We start from the raw sequence: 17,604 nt of genomic DNA, 5'->3' as shown, positions 1-17,604 counted from the left end.
GATGACCAAGGGTGGGGTGGCGGGGGCAGTCTGCTCTAGGTACAGGCAATGAGGGGCACACTGTCTTTAGTTTACCTCAAAAAATAATAACATAACTAAGAATCAGTCTACTTTCTAAGATCACTATGTCAGCAACTCCAAACAATGTCTGTGATAGAATATCCCTCCCCTCTGGGGTGGACCACACCTCCGCCCCTGCCTTTGACACACCACTGCCTGATGGTCAGCTCCTTCCTTAGATGCTCCTTCTGTTTCTTTCCTTGGCCCCCTTAGCACCAAGTAGAGGCCTTGGCACACGATAGCTATTGATGGGCCTGTGGCCCTGGGCAAGGTCCTTACTAGTCCGGGCTCCTTTTCCTCATTTAAAATGAAGTGGTGGCACCTATGGTCACCTTATCTTTGACAAAGGAGGCAAGAATATACGATGGAGAAAAGACAGCCTCTTCAATAAGTGGTGCTGGGAAAACTGGACAGCTACATGTAAAAGAATGAAATTAGAACAATTCCTAACACCATACACAAAAATAAACTCAAAATGGATGAAAGACCTAAATGTAAGGCCAGACACTATCAAACTCTTAGAGGAAAACAGGCAGAACACTCTATGACATAAATCACAGCAAGATCCTTTTTGACTCACCTCCTAGAGTAATGGAAATAAAAACAAAAATAAACAAAAGGGACTAATGAAAGTTAAAAGCTTCTGCACAGCAAAGGAAACCATAAACAAGACGAAAAGACAACCCTCAGAATGAGAGAAAATATTTGCAACTGACAAAGGATTAATCTCCAAAATATACAAGCAGCTCATGCAGCTCAATATCAGAGAAACAGACAACCCAATCCAAAAATGCGCAGAAGATCTAAATAGACATTTCTCCGAAGAAGATATAGAGATTGCCAACAAACACATGAAAGGATGCTCAACATCACTAACCATTAGAGAAATGCAAATCAAAATTACAGTGAGGTATCACCTCACACCGATCAGAATGGCCATCATCAAAAAATCTACAAACAATGAATGCTGGAGAGGGTGTGGAGAAAAGGGAACCCTCTTCCACTGCTGGTGGCAATGTAAATTGATACAGCCACTATGGAGAACAGTATGGAGGTTCCTTAAAAAAACTAAAAATAGAACTACCATATAACCCAGCAATCCCACTACTGGGCATACACCCTGAGAAAACCATAATTCAAAAAGAGTCATGTACCGTAATGTTCATTGCAGCTCCATTTACAATAGCCAGGACATGGAAGCAACCTGTGTCCATTGACAGATGAATGGATAAAGAAGATGTGGCACATATATACAATGGAATATTACCCAGCCATAAAAAGAAATGAAATTGAGTTATTTGTAGTGAGGTGGATGGACCTAGAGTCAGTCATAGAGAGTGAAGGAAGTCAGAAATAGAAAAACAAATACCGTATGTTAACACATATATATGGAATCTAAAAAAAAAAGAAAAAATGGTTCTGACAAACCTAGGGGCAGGACAGGAATAAAGACGCAGACGTAGAGAATGGACTTGAGGACACGGGGAGGGGAAAGGGTAAGCTGGGATGAAGTGAGAGAGTGGCATGGACATATATACACTACCAAATGTAAAATAGATAGTTAGTGGGAAGCAGCCGCATAGCACAGGGAGATCAGCTCGGTGCTCTGTGGCCACCTAGAGGGGTGGGATAGGGAGGGTGGGAGGGAGACGCAAGAGGGAGGAGATATGGGGATATATGTATATGTATAGCTGATTCACTTTGTTATGCAGCAGAAACTAACACACCATTGTAAAGCAATTATACGCCAATAAAGATGTAAAAAATAAAAATAAAAAATAGAATGAAGCGGTGGTACTAGAGGCTATGGTTCCCATGGCCGGCGGTCTTACAGGTAGCCCAGAGCTTCCCCATGGCTCAGAGGGGGATCCAGCTCAGCCTCCCCCGCCCCAGGGGAGCCCAAGCACCAGCAAGCGGCTGAGTGAGGGGCAAGGCTGCTGGGGGCCTTCAGATTCGCCCCCATGCCTGGCACCCCCCTCCACAGTCATACTGTGTCCAGCCGTCTGTGGCTCAGAGGCTCCCCCCAGAACAAAACTAACAACGCCTGCCCCACGTCCCCAGAGCACCCACTCACAGGAGCGTTTGCAGGGGGCTCTGTAAATAGGGCACGGTGCTGGGATGAAGTGTAGAGGGTGAGGGGGTGTAAGGGACAATTACAAACCAACCAGCCTGTCTAAATAATTTCTCCCTGGGGCACCTAAAATGGCCATGCACGGTTCACCCTTGTCTGAAGCAGTGACCTAGTCCTTCCCACACAGACGGAAACTGAGAAGTGGAGGAAAACAAGATATAAATTCTACAGAAGATATTTCTTCTAGGATGGATTGTCCCAATATAGTATGTAGGCACTTTTTTCAAACTTTTCCCCCAAAGCATCACTGACTCACAGCCACTCAAATTTTAGAAAAGGCTCCATCTCTCCTGACTCATGCCATTAAGTGAGCTCATATGACCCTTCCACCAAAAGAATACGAAACGCTTCAGAGTGGTTTTGGAACGAGAAGTACTGAGAAGTGGCAAGCTGGCGTCTTTCTAGTTTTTCTCAGTAACTTTGTTGACCTTGACCTGATAAGCTCTGTCCTTTAAGGACAAGAGCTAGCAAATAAAAATTCAGGCGAGAAGGAAGGAGGGGTCAGGGGCCAAGGTGGGGAGATGGAAGAGATATTTTTTAATTTGTCAAATAAAGTATCATAACTTCACACTTCATCCCCCAAACAATAATGTTGTTGCCCATGTGCGTGTGTTAATAAGATATATACCCTGCTTACTTCCAAAGCCATTTTACAAATAAACACAGAATGAGGACCCTCGGACCCTCGGACCAAAGCGGAGATAGCAGTTGCCTTCTAGCAAATTGGCAGAAGCCAATTACAATACCTCGGCAGGGCCTTCAATTAGGTTTTTTTAGCAGCAGAGGCCAAAAGGAGAACATTGGGATGTGGTGGTTTTGCTCTTAACGCCACAAAGCATACATACTCAATAAAATCTCTGCTGGTGGAGCAAGTTCCAGACCCCTCCCAGCCACCCCTGCACCTCCGTGTTCCAAGCAGACAACGTGGGGTGCAGGAGCAAGGCCACTGGGAAAACTAATTTTAAAACCAGGTTAAGATGGACTGTGGAGACAGGCTCTCTGGGGCCTCCGAATGTGTTTCAGCTCCTCCTGGCAAAGGGAGAACTTGAGAAAGGCCTTTGTTGCCAGGGAGAAAGCCATAGGGATGGCCACCCATGCCTGTCCCCGGCTCTATTCTACTGGCCCTGGTGGACCAAGACACCTGCATAAGATAGATGGGCAGACGTCCAGAAGGCCAGTGATAGACATAAACATCAAGGATCTGGTTTTATACAGGTATTTTAAATGCACACGAGCCCAGCCCCATCCACGGCTGCTAACGTTCGTGGATGACTCGTTCTTCCTTCCAGCCACGTGGTGTGCGAGGTTCCAGGTGGCTGTGAGGTATTTGCTTACAACAGCTACCGCTGGTTTCCCCCTAGAACTGTTTATTTTTCCAGGCCTAAGGTTATTACATCACCCCGCGGTTTCTGGGCAGGCCAAGAGCACTGGTTTGGGGGCTGGGGGATCCAGCCAGGAGGCGCTGTTGCCTCTGTGACCCCAAATCCCAGTCCTGGCAGCAGCCATCCCAGCAGGAGCTTCCAGGTGAGGGAGGAGCATCAAAAATGTGACCAATGGGCCCAAAGCAGGCCTAGAAGAGCACCGATCCGAGCCTGGCAGGTCAGGGCAGGATGCTGTAAACAGCTTACTTGTGACGTGGATGGTGAGAGGGGCAAACACTCTCACTTACCAGGGGGGCAGGGGTCACTGTCACGGCAGAACTTATAAGAAATGCATTTCCACCTCGCGTCCCCGCTGATGGCTTGTTTCCAGGGAGCAGAGTTACCACCAGCTGCTGCATTCACAGATTACGGAAGGAGGGTCTGCCAGGCAAGGAGGTAAGGAAGGAAAGGCGTGGTCCTTTTGGATTTAACACACAGGGTCAGGTTCTAGGGCTTCTTGGAGTCCCAGATCAGATCATGAAGGAAGTGAACTAGAAAAGATGGAGATAAAGGAAAGAAAGAAATGGGGGGGAGGAAGGGAAGTCCAATGACCTCAGAGTGGCCACAGGAGGGAACCAGGCGGAGACAGAGGCAAAGGGCCTTCGTACATGCCTTGAGGGCATGGTTTGCAAGAAGAAAAGAGCGAAGGCTCACGCGACCACATTTCCTGAGAGATGGCATTTACCCAGAGGAGAAAGCACAGAGTTTTGTCATACAGAAAGAGAAAAAAAACAAGACTTTTATCAATCACAGCTGTGGGAAAGTGCCTGCATGTAGTAAAATCCAAAGCAGTAAGATATGGATGAAGGATGAGATGAAGCCTAATTTTTGTCATTTCCTTAATCTCTTTACTCTCTTCTCTAAGATGTATTATAGATGATTACAATTTTTTGAAATTCTAGTTATACTGAGAAATGCCTTCGTCACTAGCCCCTGATACCAAAAACTCAGCAAGAGTTCCTGTTTTCTTATAAAAGCAGAACAGAGTCTCTGGCCAACTTGTATAGGAGAAGATGCTGCCTCTCAAATTCTAGGATGTTCGCCGCCAGGTGTGCTGTCCGCCTGGCTGCAAGAAGAACTCCTGGTACAATGGAGGCGAGAATCAAACAGAAGTTCAACAGGCAAACCTGCTGCCGCTGAGCCTGCCACATACTCAGAAAGAGACACTGACCATGATGAACACATGACAAAGCCTTAAAAATAAGGGCCAAAACCTCCAGGAGGAGGGAAGGAGACAGGATAAGTCTGCAGGCATATGTGTCATGTTATTGCAAAACTTCAGCTGCCCAGTGGAACCTTTCCAACATCAACAGTCCCCAGGCCAGAAGACAAACCTGGCGTCACAGGGTCTGAGTGTGAAAGAAGGATGTTTGGGGTGTAAAAGAAACTGGGATGCCTTTTTGCCTCTGAGAGAGAGAAAGCTGAGAAGAGCTCTCACTCAGTCGGCTCTCAGAGTCCCACTCCAACCTCCCCAGAGGCAAGGGCAGAAGCTCTCCTCGACCCAGAATCTTTCATTAAACTCTAATGGGAAAGTGTCCCAGGGGCCTGACTCAGAGGCTCTAATCCATACCAGAGCCAGCCGCCCAGACCCAAGTTAACGTACAAGTCTCTCCGACTTCTCATCAGACCAAGTGAGATCATGTGAAAAGTGGCTGGCACAATACATCAGGATGTTCCATTGAGTTTTTTTTCAATAATTCACCTACTATGTACACCTACTATGTGCCAGGCATTTTAGATACATTGAATTCTCAGAAAAATCCTGCAAGGCATTAATGATTTTAACTAATAAGTAAGGAAATCAAAGCTCAGGGTAGTTAATTAACTTTCTCAAGGTAACCCAGCCTCTCAGTGGGAAGCAAGCATCGGAAGCCAGGTCTATAGGTTTGCCTGATACCAAAGCCCATGCTTCTACCATTACATGGTTGATCTCTTCTATATACAAAAGATTCTCTACCCCCGACCTATGAAGGCCAAGCCTCAGGATGCTTCCTGGGCAACCCACTTGTGAGAGCACGCACAGGACAGGATGTTAAAGCTCACGTGAGAGCAGAAAGTGCTATGTGAGCTGCCTAAAGAGTTTTGCGCTAATGCAGGCTTCCCCAGGCATGTCAGGAAACATCTCAGGAGGCACAGTCCCTACTTCTAGGAAAGGGGCCCCAAAACGTGAGAAAGACACACACCCCGACACACGCTCCCATCCAAATGCTTCTACTTCAATCTTATATAACAGGGCCAGCAAATGCTTCTACTTCAATCTTATATAACAGGGCCAGCAAACTTTTTTTCTGTAAAGGATCAGATCATATTTTAGGCTTTGCAGGCCAGACGGTCTCTGTCACAACTCTTCAACTCGATGGTCGCAGCACGGAAACAGCCATAGACAGTATGTAAAGAAATGGACATGGCTGTGTTCCAACACAACTTTGTTTGCAAAATCAGGCAAGTGGCCATTTGCCAACCTCTGTTACATGCCTATGTGACACAGTGTCCCTCACACCTAATTACATCAAAAAGGTTGACAGGCACTCAGTCAGTTTTACCACCTGATCATGATGGAGAATGTCCCTAGTTTATTAGAAAATGCCTATGGTATCAATCTGAGATAATGACTGCTGGTCTCAGTTACTCCCAGGGAACCTTTAGCTCTCCTCCAACTATCCTGTCCTATATGCTAAACTTACAGACATAACTGGGGCAAACCAGGAAAAAATAAAGGTGGCTGGGTGCCTCTCACAAAAGGAAGGGGATTGTACCTTCCTGGAAACCATTTTTCAATATGATCCCATACTCATGCAATTGGAAACTACACAGGGGAAGAAGGAGTGGGAAGGGGAAGGACTTGAGAGGAAGCAAACATCATCAGACTTGACACTGCCACTTTACTATACACAGAGAATACAGCCCAAGAAGATAGGCACTCTATTCCCAAAGAGAAATCATTTTCTCCAGCCCCACCACTTATTAGCTGTGACCCAGGACAAGTTACTTCCTCTCTCTCATCCTTTGACTCTTCATCTGTAAAGTGGGGATAATAACAATACTTATAGGGTTATGGTGACGCTCAAATGAGATAACACACAGCTGATATGGACTAGCTATGATGACACTGATGGTTCTGACTTTACTGATGATGATCTTTTCTCCTCATCCTTCTCCAAAGCAAACAGGTTGAGCTAGATTCTCTAATAGATATAATAGACAGGCAGTAAAGCCCTTGCCTTCACAGAGTATAACTTAGGTAGAGAAATTAACCACTGGCAGGCGGAAAAAAATCATGGAAGCAGTTGCTAAATGTCAAACGAATGCTTCAGGCAAAAGGTGCTGTGTAATTTCAGAGAGAGCTCTCCCTCTTATCTACCCCTTGGTCACCGTATGAGAATTGAGCCTCCTACTGGGGCTCTGCAGACCTGCTGGGGGCTCAGGGAATGCGGGGACCTTTTGCAGATATCACTTCCAGATACCACAGGCACCAAAACCACTTCTCTTTGACTTATCATATTTGCCTAACAGTGAAGGGGGAGTGGAGGAAGGATCTAAGAGGCTTCCTAATAGATGTTTTTGCTTAGGGTGACAATCACAAATTCTTTCTTGATTGAAGAATTCTCACTAGAAGAAGTATCGTTAATATTCCCATTTTCCCTACCAATGATGATGATAATAATAAATACAATTGTACTTACAATTTATCATGCACTTACTATTTCTCACTTAGCCAGACATTGGTTAAGTACCATACAGACTAACTCAGTTAATCTTTACTCACCGTCCTTTAAGGGAGAGATTATGATCCTGGCTGAGAACTGAGGCTCAGTGGGCATGGCCAGGGCAGGGCTGGGGCAGGCATTTAACTTGACTGGGTCACTTACTAAGTGTTGGAGCCAGAACGAGAACCCAGGTTTGCTGATTCCAACGCCTGTGTTTTAACCATGGCACTGTTCTGTCAAAGACTCTGGCCCACGGGACGTCACATGGGCTCCTTCCCACCCCAGCATCCCACACCTCCTCCGGCTTCTATCAAACAGGGAACCAGACACATGCCGAGGTACTCAGCAGAAAAAAATCAACCAGGGCTATGTGACTTCACCTCACGGTCTAAACCATTCCGTGCACTCCAGTCCCCACGACCTTTAGGACAAAGCTGGCATACTATACAGATAAACCAAAAGGGGGGCAAGGACAGCACACTCATTCATTAATGGTCATGCAAAACCCTGCCTGCCAGGTGAAAGGGATGTATCTTTAGTTTACAGTCCTTGCTATCTATCAGGAAACGATGATATGGCTAAATTCAACAACCAGGCATAAATATGCCAAGTAGCGTTTCTCACAACGAAGTCTGAGGCTGAAAGAAGGATGATTCCTGCCCGATAGAGATACAGATTGGATCTGTTAATACATTTTCCTGTCGATGGACATTTGGTCTCTTTTGATGGTAAATGAACTTTATCAACTTTGGTTTTCATTGATGGTAAATGAACTCTAATCTGATCACTCTTCAGAAATTACCACCTTTCTACAAGGGTTCAGCCAGTACCAAAACCTGAACACTCACAAGACCCACAAAAGATCAAACCAGAAAAGATAAGATTGGAGGCAGCTATTTAGAGCCTTAAAAATACATAGATCCAAGGCTCTTAAGGTTTGAAGTCCAACTTCTCTATGCCCAGCCATTCTTCTTTCAAATTCTTCTGCATGGCATTAGAAAAGTCAATTAAAATATTAAAACATACCATCAAACTTTTTTTTAGCTAAAAGGATCAACTACTCATGAAAGACTATCCCTAAGCTATTAATTGAAGACAAAGTTGGAAGAGATTAACCCATCTCATCTCCGCATTTTACAGCTGCGGAAGAAACTGAAGGCCAAACTTGTTAAATGACTTGCCCAAGCCCACACAGTGATAGTCATGAAGCAACCATATGGCACCCGTGGACAGATCAGGTACATATCAGTGCATAATCCAAGGCAGATTATTTACCTGAATTTCTTACATTGGTATTGTTCAATTTGGAGTCCTTGATTACCAAGTGCTTAATCCAGAGAGTGGGAGCTGTGATTTCTGAAAAAAAAAAAAAAGAAGAAGAAGAAGAGAGAAAATAACGTCTGGGCAAAGAGAGTATGTTACTTGGAGTGTAACCCCCAGACTTTTTAACAGCTTTTTTAAAAGCCTGAGGCATCAAGGCTTGAGCCATCTCCCTCATCCCATATCCACTTTGTCCCAACACCCTCTTGCTTCCTTTCTATAGAAGATCATCTCCCCATCAGCTCACAGGAGTCAACCAGGGCCTCCTGCGCTGGGAGGCCGAGTGGTCAGAGTCCAGAGGCGCTGAGCCACTCCATCCAGGAATAAAAATATTATCCCAGGAGGTGAGGAACATGCGCCAAGCCAGGCCTTTCTCAGCTGCTTCCCTGGAAGAAGATTTAAAGGGGGTAAATCAACAAACGAATGCCAAACAAACCACAGAGACCATTTTAGAGGAAACAGCTGAGCCACAGCAGGTTTTAGCTTGCTGAGACTCTGCTTCACATGGGGAAGAAAGTAATGGGTCTAATGTGTGCTTCAATCCCCTTTCTAATAGTTTCTCATCAAACAGAGGCTGAATTCCTCCATCCAGAGAGCTCCAGGGTGCCTCCAGGCTCTCCAGGGGTGGGGTCACCCAGTGGACAGGTGCCGTGGAAATCTGAGGATGACCCTGAACACACTGTAGAGTGACGAGATCTTCCATGAGTGTGTTGGGAAGGTCTTCCAAGCTGACATGGTCTCCATTCCACTCCCCCACCACCCTCATCAATCCTCCAAGGTCCCAGACTTGCCAATGATCTAGGACATTTGTAGATCACAGAAACATTTTAACTTCTAGGCATGAACACACACATATGTTCCACTCCATGACCAGTTGCAAAGGATATTTCACGTTTCTATCTAAAGCTGAGCCTGGGCTAGGGACATCCTTAGCCACAGAACCAACCAGTGGCGTCATTTCTTTTTACTCCTCTGTCTCACTGTCCGGTCTTAGGATCCAAGCCTGGACATACTCGGCTGAAAGCTGCTGAAAGGCTGCCATATATTGCACTGAGCTCCACATCTCATTGTCAGACTTTCTAGAAACCGCACTCTGCCGAGCTTCCTGCTCCTCCTCATGGGAGCCTGGAGTACTTAGCAAAGCACACTGAAGAATGTAGGCCCTGAGCAGCTCAAATTCAAATCAAAGCCAGCCTTCTGCACCCAAGCTCCTCCTGTCCGTTCCCCATACCTCCAGAGATATCCAACCTCTATTTTGCCACCAACCACCACTATTTCTCTTGACCTAGAATTTCTCCTCTCCCAAATGTCTTGACTCAACTCTCAAGGTCCCTACAACTCAGCCAAACCAGCTCTATACGCCAGTCTCTTTCCTGCTACTTTCCTCACTATACCCCGTCTCCACCATATTCTCTCCTTTGCCCATGCCAGTGCCCCTGCCTGGAACACCCTGATTCCTCCCCCACATTTTCAAGATCCAGCTCAAGTTCCCTCTCTTCACAGACTCTTTTCCCATACCACTGTGATCTCTCTCTTCCATACATGTCTATTACAGAAAACAAACAAACAACTGAGACCATATAGTTCCATACATAAAGTTCTCCTATAGTTGCCGATCTCTTGAGAGCAAAGGCTTCCATCTCATCTACTTCTCCTTTGTCCCCCAGAGGCCTCCCACAATGCTGGGCACAGAGCACTACAGGAACTTGTTAAGTGCTGATTCATTTAGAAAAGGGAGGCTGCTGGCCCGTCTTTCTCAGCCCTGGCTCCTTGGTCTTGGCAGCCCACAGGGCCCATCCAGGCTGTGTTATTATTGGACGTTAGCAGCCAGCAGGAAGCCTGGTGAGAACAGAGGGTCTTTCCAGAAGTGGAGGGTGTACTAGTTCCTGGGAGGGTTTGCATTTTTTAAAAGGTTAAAACAACCTGGCTTAAACTGGGAAAAATTGAAATTAAAAAAGAAAAAAGACAATAATAATAAAGCTTAAACAAACAACCGAAGGAAAGACCTCCCCAAATCTGAAAATGGGTGGGAGAATTCGAATCTGAAGTAATACAAGAGCTTACCGTCTCCATCGAACACCGGCTGGGTCTCCATCGTGGGTGTCGGCTTAGACCCGTCATCTGAATTGAGGGTTAAAAAGAATCGAAAAGAGACTACCATTATTGAGGTAAATACTATCTACTCTCCAGCACTGTTGAATGGTTGGGGTTTGCACATGGCCCGGCCAAGTCCCAGTGAACAGACCAAAGAGAAGGAAAAGAAAGAAGAAAAGAACAAGAAGGAAAAGAGAATCACAGAGAGACACCAACAGTAAGACAATCCAGGTGTGTGCTCGCCATTGCAGGGAAGGGACCCAAGTTGTCATGGCTCTGGAGGACCCCTTCTCATAACTCTGTACCAGCATGACTCTGTCAGCCCTTGTTCTTTCCTCAGGAAAGCTGGGAGGGCTACCTTCCCCAGCAGCCCTGAGTTTTGGCCAGAAATGTTAGGAGATGTTGGCACACTTGTGGCATCAAATTCTGATGTCCCCAGCTCCTTCCTGCCCTCTTGTGAAAGGTACTAGCCAGTACCTTTTTAGTGGCCTTCACTGAAGAGCTTAAGGAAAACAAGAGACCAAGGTGCCATTTCCTCCCAAAATCCTAGCTATTTCTCCATCCTCATCTAAAAACAAAGTGAAGGTAAGAAGGACTATTTCTCTCTCCAGCATGCTGAACTAAAAAGAATGGGGAATCCTTAGAACACTTTTAACTCTGAAACAGCATGCACCCCAGTTCCCAAGGAGAGATGGGGGCAAACAAAATGGGAGAAGACATGAGTAATTGCCCTGGATTTGCTTTGAAATTTCTAACACAGATGATAGGAGCAGGGAGTTCTCAATAACAAAGTTCTAATACTTATGGTCCTAGCAGTGTTGGCAGCTCTCTCTGTAGACCAAAAAGCTCTACGGATCAGAGTAAGTTCAGACTTTATTTACCTTTCAGGACTCTGAATTATGCTCATCAAGATCCCAAAACCTTAATTTTGAACAGTGGTTCTCAACTTTTTTTTTTTTTATTGCCCATCTAAGGAGTATTTTTAGACTTTTTTTCCTAATTAATTTCCTAGTGAAATGTTAATAACAAAGATACACTGTATACCTGTTTGTGTACTGTATGTATATCTGTGCTTTATATGTAAAAAGAGCAAGTGCTCTTTTGTGCCCTAAGAACCAATTTCCACCTCCTTGGTGAAAGCTGGGAGCAGGTATCTTTACCTGCGTTGAGAACGCATACTTCCGAGATTTTTCTTTCTCCCTTGGGAGGGGGAGGGAAGGAGAGCACTGTGGTCTCGGACACTGTGGTTACACAAGCCCTTCTTCCCAAGACCCCCAGAGATCTTTCAGGACTGAACACTATATTCTCCAAGCATTAGCTATGGAGAATGCAAGTTCTCATATAGCCCGCAACGCCAGTCAGATCATCAGTGATGACAGCCTTCACCATTTGGAGCTCCCGGAACTCTTGGCAGAGTTCCCTGCATCTTATCAGGGGAGGGAGAAAGAACACAGAGTCCTCATGCCTTTCTTACGCCAACACCCCACCTCTAGGATCTTAAGATTCAATAGCTATGGAGACCCTAACCCTTGCTTGAGGCTGAGGCCAGCAACCTGGCAGTTGTGTGAGACCTGACCCTGCTATAATTCTCATGTGCCAACGTAAGACCCAACTCCCGCAGCAGCCAGGGTGATCCTGAGCTACCCGACAATCACCCCCAGACATGAGACGTGGCAGGAGGAGAGGAGTAATGAAGCTGAATATCTTATTTGCCTCAAACTGGGGTCCAGAACAGCCATCTTTTGATGCCAAACTGTGTACGTTTGATCTGGAAGTCATTGAGGGAGAAGAAACACAGAGCAGAGTCACACAGTGTCATTTTTTTAAATGGCATCACTTCCCTGACTCTATTAACACCTCTTTCCACTGAATTCAATGAACCACTGAATGAAGTCTTTTGGCAGCTGCAGTGCACATTTGGTTGCTGCTGCCGGATGCAGAGTTCACAGTCTAAATAGACCTGCACAGTGTGCTCAGCCCCTCCACACAGGGTGGCTTCACTTCAGGAGTCTTAAAGGGAACAAAGGGCAAGTGAGAAATCAAACATTCTCAGAGGGACAACGATGACAAGCCAAGTGAAAAGTGGCTTATGAGATATTTTAATATTCAATTAAAATCCTCCCCTACTCCAAGAGCCGTATCTCTCTCTGGAGCAGGACAACAGAAAATACTCTGTTTACTTCTCCCATCATCCACATGAGAGTCTGGGACTGCCCATCTGGTCCAGCAATCAGTAAAGAAATCTGCTGCTCAAGGAGAGGAAGGAGGGTTTCCAGTGTCCCCGGGGAAGTCGAGGACCTCCACGATTGCCCAGATGCAGGCCCAGAAGCCCACATAGCATGAAGCCACGTGCAGGGAGTGAATCCTCCTGCAGGGTAGGGTCACCGAGGGTGAAGACATACAGCTGCACTGCCACCATGGAGGCCCTAGCTGGAAATCTTTATGAAGTGAGAAAAGACAAAGTGCCCTGCTGCCAGGAGAGCCACCTGTGAAATCCAGCATGCCCCAAGGATGGGCAGCCAAGCCAAAGCCAATAGGACCCTCTGACCATCATCTCCGGGCACCTGGGCACCTGGCATCCAACCCAGCAAACAAGCACACCCTTCTACCAAACATAGGTCCAAGGCCTGGGTCCAAGGTCCACATCAGGCCTGCTTCCTGGCAAGCCCTGGGGCAACACCAGGACCCACATTGGGCCCGGGAGAGAGAGAAAAGCTTCCGCATGTGCCCCTGGCCTCCCGGTCTCCAGTGGGGTCACAGTGCAGATACCGGCTTTGCAACCAACTAAGTTGAGTAACCTGAACCCCTCACTTTTCTTCTCTGGGCAGTGATATCCTCTTCTAAAAATGAAGGATGGCTGCACCCTTAGCCTCAGGACATGGGTAGCTGTAAAAGACTCTAAAGGCCTCTTAAAGAAGGTATTAAATCATCGAGTGTTAAATCATCTTATCCAACTGCTTACTTTTAAAACTGGATTTGTAGAATTAAAATTCTATAAAGTTTTAAAAATAAAGTAAACCTTACAACTCAATAAGAAGACAAACAGCCTGATTTTAAAATGGGTAAAATATTTTAATAGACATTTCAAAGATGCACGGACAGCTAATAAATACATGAAAAGATACTCAATATCATTAGTTGTTAGGAAACCACAAATTAAAACCACAGTGAGATACCACCACATGCCTACTAGAATGGCTAAAGTTTTAAAAATAGACACTATCAAGAGACAAGGATGTGGAGAAACTCAAACCCTCATTCCTTGCTGATGGGAATGTAAAATTGGGTAGCCACAGTGGAAAAGAGTCTGGCAAATTCTTTAAAAAGTTAAACATAAACTTACCATTCAATCCAGAAATTCCACTCCTGGGAATCTATCTAAGAAAAATAAAGACATATCCACCCAAAGACATGTATACAAATACTGATAGCAGCATTATTCGTAATAGCCTCGAACTGGAAATAATCCAAATGATCGTCTACTGGTGAAGAGATAACCAAATTGTGATATACCCATACAATGGAATATTACTTAGCAATTAAAAGGAATGAATTACTGATACATGTAATAATATAGGTGAACTTCAAAAACATTATACTAAATGAAAGAAGCCATGTGCAAATACTACATATTGTTTGATTCCATTCATATGAAATGCCTAGTAAAGGTAAATCTATAGAGACAGAAAGCAGATACATGGTTGCCTGGAGGGGGGAGTGGGGTATAACTATAAATGGGTACAAGGTTTCTTTGGGGGTGATGGAAATGTTCTCTGGTAATGACCGCACATCTCTATAACGGTACTAAATTCATTAAATTGTACATTTACAATGGGTAAATTTTATGGTATGTAATTATACCTTAATAAAGTTTTTAAAACAAAGCGGGGATGGAGTACCAAAGTCATCACAGATAAATCATCAGGTGGCAGTAGCTAGATTATTTGAGCAATCCTTAATTTGGGGGGAGACTCTCCTGTATATCTTAAAGAAAAATATATCTGAATCTCAATTTACATGAATGCATATGATGATATCACGTGCGTGTATGTTTAATCCTGGTGATTCTATTAGACCTCAAATAGTAAGACTTTCTTTCTCTTTGATACCATAATACTCTTTCAGACCTAGAAGAGCATAGAATACTGAAAAAACCCGATTCAAAGATGACCATTTCTTTTACGGAGAGAAAAAAGTAAATTAGGAAACATTAAAAAAAAAAAAAAAAGGCAAACCTGAGAGAATTTCTCAAGAATGATGTCAAGATCAACAATAATAAGTGTTACCACATTTTGCAACACTCAGAGTTTCTGGCAGGTGGCTTTCTTCATCTATTCTCACCACTGGCCAGGGCAGAGGAAGTCACCAGGCAGATAAAAAGAGATTGAGTTTCAGCGCAAGAAAGTGATTTGCTCAAGACTCCAGAGGCAGTGAGCAAGCGGTGCTGGAAACCACCCAGGCCCAGAGCGGGGCGTCGCACAAGATCCCCCAGCCCCCAACCATGCCTCTCCTTGCAGGTGCAGCCCCAGAAAGCCGCAGCCCCCGCACGGGCTCTGCGAGCCTATCCAGACAGTGGGTTTGTGTGACAGCACAATTCTTTGCCTTGCGAGAAGGCCTGGCCCACGCACAGACAGCTGGAAGTCACTTCGACCCCTGATGACACCGTTCAAAGCCTCCTCTGTTTGGCTTTTTGATTCCTGATTGACATTCGCTGGCGAGTGGAGATAAATGCCGGGCTGAGCACAATGTTGACCCGCTCTGACTATTCCCAGGGAAAGACTTTTCAGAATAACAAACAAAACAAAACAAAACCCCCAAAACGTTGGTGTGCTTATGGGACTGAATAGAGCCCAAGAGGTCCGAGGAAGCAGGGCTGGGCCTTTCAAGGGGCTGGCAAGTCCATTGAGGAGTTAATTGTTTGGGTGTACAATGAGTTTATTCTGACCACATACAAAGAGCTTTCTCTTCCAGGTCCTTCAAAAGCAAATGTGTCAAAGGGGCCAGAGGAGGAATCTGTATTAATGGCATCTCTTGGGGTCTCTGAGACTGAGGAGCCTTGGAGAATGACAGAAAAAGAAACCACCACCCCCGTCCTGAGATTCGGAAGGTCTCTCAATGATCCCGAGTCCCCTTTAATTCTTGGGCTCTGCCCAAACCATGTCCATCACTGGTCACCCTCCCTCTTGTATTCATTTAGGCTGCCATTGGCCATCTTTTACCAAGACATGGAGATACACTTCAGCCTGGTAGAAGTGTTGGAAGGTTCTTGCTTTTGAAGGGACCACATTTATGCCAGAGTCATCATTCCCCTCAGCATGTGACTCAGGGACCCAGTGTGAAAGTCAAGATGACTTATTCTGGGCCTCACAGGGAGACAGTGGTGCCTGTTTGCAAAAATGTCCCTTAAGAACCTGGCCTGAATCATAGCAGGAGGAGGATGGAATGTTAGTTAACCTCAACCTTTCCTGAGATGCATGTCCCATGACCAATGAGGCTCAGAAATATACTGTGAGCTGTCCTGATTCTGACCTTTGAGAACACAAGTTATCTGGATACTTCGGGTCCTTTCCAGAGCAAGAGATGAATCTTTTACATTCCATCTACCCACCTGCACACTCCCTCCCAAAACAAGCTTAAAGCTGTCTTTTTGCAAGCAGTTGCCCACACCGTCAAGCTCCACATTTTCTTGAATAAGAACGGAAACAAGAGGCTGGTGAAAAAGGTAGACCAGAGATGGAAGAAGGGGGCGTGGTGACAAAGCACAGGAGAAGTAGGGGAGAGGTGGCACTGGCAACAGCAGAGTTGGTTCAGGGCTGGGTTCACCCAGAGACGGGGCTAATTTTTTTAAAACTCTTTATTTTGAAATGATTTTGCAGTGGGTAATTGCAAACAAAGAGGTCCCATGTACCCTTCACCCAGTGTCCCCCGATGATAGCATCCTTGTAGTTAACATAATTATACGGATAACATCATAATAGTATAATATCAGAATCAGGAAATTGATATTGGTATAATCCAGGGACCTTATTCACATTCTGCCAGTTTTGCACGTACTTATTTGTCTGTGGGTGGGTGGGTGGGTGGGGGGTGTGTTGTTCTATGCAATTCTATCCATGTGCAGATTCATGTAACCACCACCACAATCAAAATATAGAGCTAGTCCATCACTACAAAGATCTCCCACGTGCTACCCTTTTATAATCACACTTCCTCTCCTCCACCCCATCTTTCACCCCCAGCAACCACTAATCCTTTCTCCATCTCTATAATTTTGTCATTTCTGGAATGTTATATAAATGGAATCATGCAGTATATGATCTTTGGAGGTTGGACTTTTTCACTTTGCATAATGCCCTTGAAATCCATCCAGTTGTTGCTGCATGTGTCAACCGTGTGTTCCTTTGCATTACTGAGTAGTATTCCATGGTATGGATGCACCTCAGTTTGTTTCACCCATTGAAGGACATTTGGGTTGTTTCCACCCTTGGCTATTACAGATAAAGCTGCTGTGACTATCTGTGTACAGGTTTTTGTGTGGACATAAGTTTTCATTTCTCTGGAATAAATGCTCAGGAGTGCAATTGCTAGAGTATATGGTAAGCGTATGTTTTGTTGTTTAGTTTTTTAAGAAACTTCCAAAGTATTTTTCAGAGTGGCTGTATCATATTACATTCTTACCAAAAATGTATGAAAGATCCAGTTCGTCTGCAGCCTCATTAACATTTGGTATTGTCACTATTTTTATTTTAGCTCTTCTAATAGATGTGTAGTGATATCTTATCATGGTCTTAATTTGCACTTAAAAAAATTTTTTTTTTTAATATTAGATAGCTAGTGGGAAGCAGCCGCATAGCACAGGGAGATCAGCTCG

The 17,604-nt window shown here is 45.0% G+C and overlaps 1 protein-coding gene across 4 annotated transcripts in view; it reads right to left on the bottom strand.

Moving 5' to 3' along the window:
• Positions 1 to 17,604, bottom strand: part of SMOC1 (SPARC related modular calcium binding 1) — a 154,107-nt gene that overhangs the window by 28,429 nt on the left and 108,074 nt on the right. For 2 of the 4 annotated variants that reach the window (XM_036841582.1, XM_036841580.1), the window contains exons 6-7: positions 10,704 to 10,760; positions 8,595 to 8,675 (exon numbers count right to left, since the gene is read on the bottom strand). In XM_036841582.1, the coding sequence (XP_036697477.1) occupies positions 8,595 to 8,675; positions 10,704 to 10,760 (138 nt within the window). Of the gene's footprint in view, positions 1 to 8,594; positions 8,676 to 10,703; positions 10,794 to 17,604 lie in introns of all 4 variants that reach the window. The other 2 variants (XM_036841578.1, XM_036841579.1) reach the window with 1 other exon arrangement.

The sequence above is a fragment of the Balaenoptera musculus genome, chromosome 2, assembly GCF_009873245.2.
Source record: "Balaenoptera musculus isolate JJ_BM4_2016_0621 chromosome 2, mBalMus1.pri.v3, whole genome shotgun sequence".
Taxonomy (NCBI): domain Eukaryota; kingdom Metazoa; phylum Chordata; class Mammalia; order Artiodactyla; family Balaenopteridae; genus Balaenoptera; species Balaenoptera musculus.
This window is presented reverse-complemented; position numbering and strand designations above follow the sequence as displayed.